This window comes from Lepidochelys kempii, chromosome 1 (genome assembly GCF_965140285.1).
Source record: "Lepidochelys kempii isolate rLepKem1 chromosome 1, rLepKem1.hap1, whole genome shotgun sequence".
Taxonomy (NCBI): Eukaryota; Metazoa; Chordata; order Testudines; family Cheloniidae; genus Lepidochelys; species Lepidochelys kempii.
In genome coordinates, this window is record NC_136380.1 from 251,288,003 (window position 1) to 251,294,298 (window position 6,296).

Here is a 6,296-nt window from a genome sequence, read left to right on the forward strand (position 1 = left end):
CAGTACTGGAGGCTTTCAGATGCGCAATTTAAAAACTTACTCTTGTGATGCAATTAAGCTAGAATGTACTGCAACCATTTTAGATATTTTTGAATACTTTTTTTAAATGGCTGCTACAGTTTAGTGCCCAGACATAGCACTACATACGTAAAATACTTTATTAAAAATAATGGTTCCTATAGAGTAAATGGCATGCCTTAGCTAATGTCAATAGGTATTTGTGTAAAGGCACTGGTGCGTAATAATACATAATAAAACATAATAAGGCACTGGTGCGTAACTAGTCTATACTTGATAATTTTGCCTTTTAGAGTTTCAACATATGTATATATATATAATGCTATGTGGGTGGGTTTTTCCCTGTGTTGAAAAACACAAATATATATATATATGTTTTAGCTTCTTCTGAAGCTAAGTTTGGAAACTTTTATTCTAAAAGTCAATTGCACAATTTGACTAGCTCCACTATGTACCCTAGACTAATGACAGAAGCCAGTCATATTTGTTTGTGCATATTAACATCACACATTAATTATAATTTTGAAGTGGTACTGGATCCCTGCCATTTACTTTCCATGTGCTTCTATTTCTTACATATTTTACATGACTAAGGATTAAAACATCATCTTGTCATCATTATGAACATAATTTCACCCAACAAGTTCTCTACTTTGGTGTTAGCAATTAAGTGCTTACTTCTCTTTCTCTCTCTCCCTTAGTTGCACAGTAAGGATTTTTGAATGTATATTGCCATCTAAGGTAAGCTTTCATATGATTCTTGCATATGAAGCTTATGTCTGTTTTCACGTCATACAAAGCCTGCCAAGTATGGCATGATTTTCATTATGTCATTTAATGAAAATGTTTTAAAATCAATAATTTAATCATTTGAATTTATATTACACTATCCTTAAACTAACAATTAACTCTTAATCTTTCCAATAATTGCTTGTTATAGTAACTCCCTTTAGTGGTACATCCACTTACTTTCTGCTAGTGAAAATGCTTCAACTGAATTTAACAGAGCATGAGTTAGGTTAATTACTTACCATAGAGAAAATACAAGTAACATAAGAGCATTTTTCATCTCCAGTCAATTATTTGCATCTAAGGATAGACTTCTAAATAAATGAGACCATTTTTACATCAGTTAATTTTATTTAAAAATGAATGATTCTTATGAAAATTTGCATTACACAAGTTTTAAAGAATGCTATAAAGCATGCCATTTTTTGTCTGTATTAAACATTTACCTAAGACTGGGAAAGCACAACTCCGAAAGAGTGAAAAGGTTAAATGATGTAGCTCACTTACTTAGAGTTACAATTAAATAATGTCTCTTTAGTAGGAGAATGTTGTTAATGGATATATTGGCTTGTTCTAAATTGTGTAAGTAGAATAAAATTATATCCATATTGGATCAGTCCGTTTAATCTAGCTGAAATATACAGTTTGCTCGGGTAAAGAGAATGATGTGTTCATCTTGAAAATGTACTTTTGCTTTAAAACTTTTGGTGTGCTACAGAAATGCCTCAGAAGGTAAGTGTTATTGGGGTTGGTTGTGTTTGCATCTTGCAGAAGTGAACATCCATGCAGACTTATAAAAGGTACAGTAGTAATGCAGTTTCCTTATCACACATACCTACCTTCCCTATCGAGGAGGGGTGAGCTTTAATATTTTTAGCAAAATATTTGCCATTTTCCCACTGTCCCTCTCTGCCGGTTCATGGGGTACCCAAGACTGAGATACACCTTTTTACCCCCTGCCTCTAATGAGAGGTAGCCTTGTCTCTGGTGGTTCAGTGTTAGCTCTCTAACATCACCAGCCTGTTAGCCACTCAGGCACTCTCCTCTGGGCTAATCCAGTGCTGTCATCATCTTGTAGGTTATCATTAGGTGCACCCTCGTCCCCAAGTCCCTTTGAATCATTCTCCTGTGATATCCAGCTCCTGACATTGGCTACTCACAGAAATCCCAGGTCCTCTGCTCTTAGAGGAGCAGTGTACCCCAGTTGACTAGTTTTACCTTAAACCACTGCTCCTGTAAAATCACGCAGTATGTGTGAGCACTTACAACAAAACAAGATTTGGTTTATTTAAAAAAGGAGAATTAACTAAAAACAAGAGAGAGTAGTGGTACAATACAAAACAAAATCATAAAATGCAAAGCTGGGTCTAAAACAGACCTGGTATTGTCCTGCACACAGTGAAAAAAGTAAAATTTTCTCATGTTTCTAAATATATTAAAATCTATTTTAAAGGTCTCAGGCCGACCTGTGCCCTTCCTCACACCAGGCTAAATTCTGAATAACTCCATTGTCTTCATGATAGCCCCAGGTTTACATTGTGCCAGTGTAACTAAAAACAGGTTTGGCCCTATCTCTTTACCCATATGGTGCCAGATCCAAAGCAATATGCTTTCCAAACCCTGGAAGGCCTGAGAGGCTGTGGCTGTTGACTGTGCTGTAGGATGCTTATTTAGTAGACACCACGGCCTGTCAAAGTTCCAAAGCAAGCCCAACTCCCCAGAGACAAGAAACAGAGCTTTCCAGAGGATTGGAAGGGACAAAGCAACACACAGCATGGTGAGACCCCCCCAGCTCTTATTGGGACCTGTCATCTTTGTCCAGCTTGTCCTCGTCCATCCCTCCATGAATGCAAGTCAATGCCACACCATTCTATTTTGTTGCAAGCACGTTCTTTCCATTTCTGGCCAAAGAGTTTTGTCATGGGATTGGCCCAACGCGTTTTCGGTCTGCCAGCGGTCGCTTGTGGTCTCTGGTGATCCAGTCACTGATGAGGATTGTCCACCTATTGTCTTGTCTGCAGACTACATGACCCACCCATCTTTGCTTTGCATCATACATCGCTTGCACTACATCGGTCACCTCTGTACGCCTTCTGATTTTCTCATTCGGTATGTGATCACGGAATGATATCTTACACATTTGCCTTTCCATTGCTCTCTGAGTGACAGCGAATTTTTCTTCCTCTGCTTTCATCATTGACCAGCTTTCCATTCCGTATATCATTGCTGGCAGAACAGTGGAGTTAAACAGTTCTTTCCTTTTCTTTATGGGCAGTTCATCATCCATTAGACATGTCTTTATTTTGTTGAAACTTGCCCACCCTGCCTTTTGCCTCCTACTGCATTCCCCTTCGAATGAGTTGTCTCTGCTCAGCTGCTGACCCAGGTAAATATATTTGTCAACCTCCTCGATTTCTTTCCCATTTACAGTGACGATTTCTTCTGCACAATGCTCGTTCCATATCCACTTCATCTTTGACATGTTCACTTCCAATGCGATATCATGCGAAAGCGTTTGCAGTTTCTGCAATTTGTTCTCCAGTTTTGCCATGTCCTTTGCCAGTATTACACAGTCATCAGCGAAGAGAAGATGCGTTAACTGTTCTCCGTCAATTCTGATTCCTTCTTCCCCGTTCAGTTTCTTGAACAGCGACTCCGGTACTGCTGCAAACAGCTTCAGTGAGATTGTGTCACCTTGTCTGAATCCTCTGCATATAGTAATAATGCAGGGGACATTGAATAATGTTATCTCTGTTGAGCAATTGCGGTTAATTTCTTCCAGCAGGTCAATGTATTTCCGGTCAATTCCAAGTGTGTTGAGTACAGCATTGACCTCTACCGAGTCGAATGCCTTTTTGTCATGGACAAATGCAAGACACAATGGTTCTTTGTATTCCTTGCATTTTTCGATGAGCTGCCGAACTGAGTGAATGTGATCAATTGTCAAATACCCTAAGCAGAAACCAGCTTGTTCTTTGTTTTTGTGCATTTCAAGATCCTTCTTAATCTGATTGAGTATGACGCATATGAAGACTTTATACACTTGTGAGAGGAGTTTGATCAGACAGTAGTTGCTCAGTTCTTCTGGATCACGTTTTTTCATCAATAGTATTGTTTTTGATTTTTTCCATGCATCTGGAACACGCTTGCTATTGATGTAGATGGTGAACTGCTGCGCTAACACTTTGAAGAGGGTATCTTCCCCTACTTTGAGATATTCCCAGCCAAACATCATCCACTCCCGGACTTCTCCCTTTCTTTATGTTACAAACTGCATATTCAATTTCTTCCCACATAACGTCAGGAACAACTTCTGCAAGAAAGCAAAATGTATCACCTTAAAAAAACAACCCACAACTACCGAGATATGTCTTGACAATTCTGTTTTTCCTCAGAATCAAGGAAGTGAGGAAATGGGGGAAGCACATCCTCAGGCTTCACAGCTCTCAAAGATGAGCTCTGACAGCAGTATTTGACAGTATTCATTGTGTGGCGTGCCTATTGCCAGTTTGGAAGGAGCATATGCAGTGTACCCATGGCTCCCCTCCAAATATTGGCCCTGCAGTCTTTCCACGCACATTAACTCCCCTCCACACAATGCAGAAGAGGAGCATCTGGCCTTAGTGATTTCCTTAAGGTCACGGTATCAGAAAAAGATGTCTCTTTCAGGACTTGTTGGCCCCCACTCCTGTGCTCAAACTATAATAAGGGCCAGTGCCATTTGAAGGTGTTGAAACTAAAATGAAAGCTCACTGCTGAATCTTAGGAGAGGAGATTTTTTACTATAGAAACAGGAATAATACTCATGCCAATTCTACTTCATTTATTTGAGAATTTATGGTCAAATTTTCAAAGAACTTTTTGAAAATCAGGCTACTTATCAAGCCTAAATATGGGCTTCAGAGCCTAAATTCAGGCATCTATTTTTGAGAATCCTGGTCTTTTTGTGCAATTCTTTCATACACATAAATAAGTTACACATACTTCAGTCAAATTCCAAGAGGTATAGTAAATATTTTGCTAAATGTTTATTATAAAATCCAGCACTAATAATGTGAATCTGTACTTCTTGTCTTTTTTCTGCCTGTCAAGTGTTCTCTGCACTGGACTTTCTTAGTCAAATTCTACTCTTAGATACACTTCGTGCAACTCCATTGAAATGAACAGGGTTGTTTGGGATGAAGCTATGCATTGTATATCGGTGGGGTTGCACTGGGTGCAACTGATGACCGACTCTGGCCCATTACAGGTGAAATACGCCCCTTTGCAAGGGGCCAGCACAAGTTCTATGCACCACTTAAAATGCCAACATAGGACTTAAATTATGAGTAACCTTTGTGCTGGCCCGTTGCACAGGGGTAAATTTCACTGTGTGTTAAGAGAAAATATAACATAGGGACTGACTAGATCTCTGTCACTTAACTGGGTCAATATTTTTCACAGAGAGCCAGAAAAATATTTTTAAAAATCTGCTTCTCTTGGTAATTTTAACCATTCGATTGTCTTGTTTCTTGTCCATAGGTGGACTTTCATTCTTCAGACTCTTAATGCAAGGGGTGCCTCCACATATCATTCATTCATATATGCAAGAAATGCAAGCAGGCAACCCTGAGGGAAAGTGAGAGCTCATCCACAGTGCTTTCCCGCCACTGCACTGGAAACTGATAGCCAGCGTTTTAATTCTTGCAATAGCATCACAACAGTGTGCCTCCCTGCTTTTTTCCCCCCTTCCTGCTGCTGAAAATAAAAGTTACGCATGGATTGTTTTGGGGTTGAAATTTAAGCCAAGACACATTTTGTAACGTTCAGCATTGTTTTCTGTTTGATAATGTGTTTTGTTTGTTTTTTAATGAGAAAGAAGAAGAAGCTGTGTAATAAGCATGAGAAGACAATCTTCTTCTTTGTACTTTGTAGGGTTAGGCATATTTTTGTCAGAGTGAAAGTAGACTGATCAACCAGTTGCAATCCAGTAGGGCCTTGACATACATACCTCTTTTGATAATGGATCTTATTAATCTAACAGCAGTTCAAAAGAATACGGTTTTGCTATAAACTGACTATTTAATACACGTGCATTTAATGGTCATTTCAGTTGAATATTTCTTCATCTAGAAGATTTATATTTCTTATGACTCACCCACAAATCAAGTTTCTTTCAACTGAAATTAAAGTGTTTTATTTAATGTACAATAAACATGAAGTGTTTAAGACCTACCAAAATACTGTTTGATTGTTATTTTACATTATCTCACCATGTGATTATTTAAGAACATAAGAACAGCCATACTGGGTCAGACCAAAGGTCCACCTTGCCCAGTATCCTATCTTCTGACAGTGGCCAATGCCAGGTGCCCCAGAGGGAATGAACAGAACAGGTAATCATCAAGTCACCCATTCTCAGATTCTGGAAAACAGAGGCTAGGGACACCATCCCTGCCCATCCTGGCCAACAGCCATTGATGGATCTATCCTCCATGAACTTATCTAGT

The 6,296-nt window shown here is 38.9% G+C and overlaps 1 protein-coding gene across 1 annotated transcript in view; it reads left to right on the top strand.

Annotated features, from left to right (window-relative positions):
* The window catches only part of MYBPC1 (myosin binding protein C1), a 192,367-nt gene extending 186,938 nt beyond the window's left edge, over window positions 1–5,429 (top strand). The window contains exon 32 of the mRNA XM_073335999.1: window positions 5,329–5,429. Coding sequence (XP_073192100.1) covers window positions 5,329–5,429 — 101 coding nt within the window. The remainder of the gene's footprint in view (window positions 1–5,328) is intronic.
* Window positions 5,430–6,296: the final 867 nt, after the last annotated feature.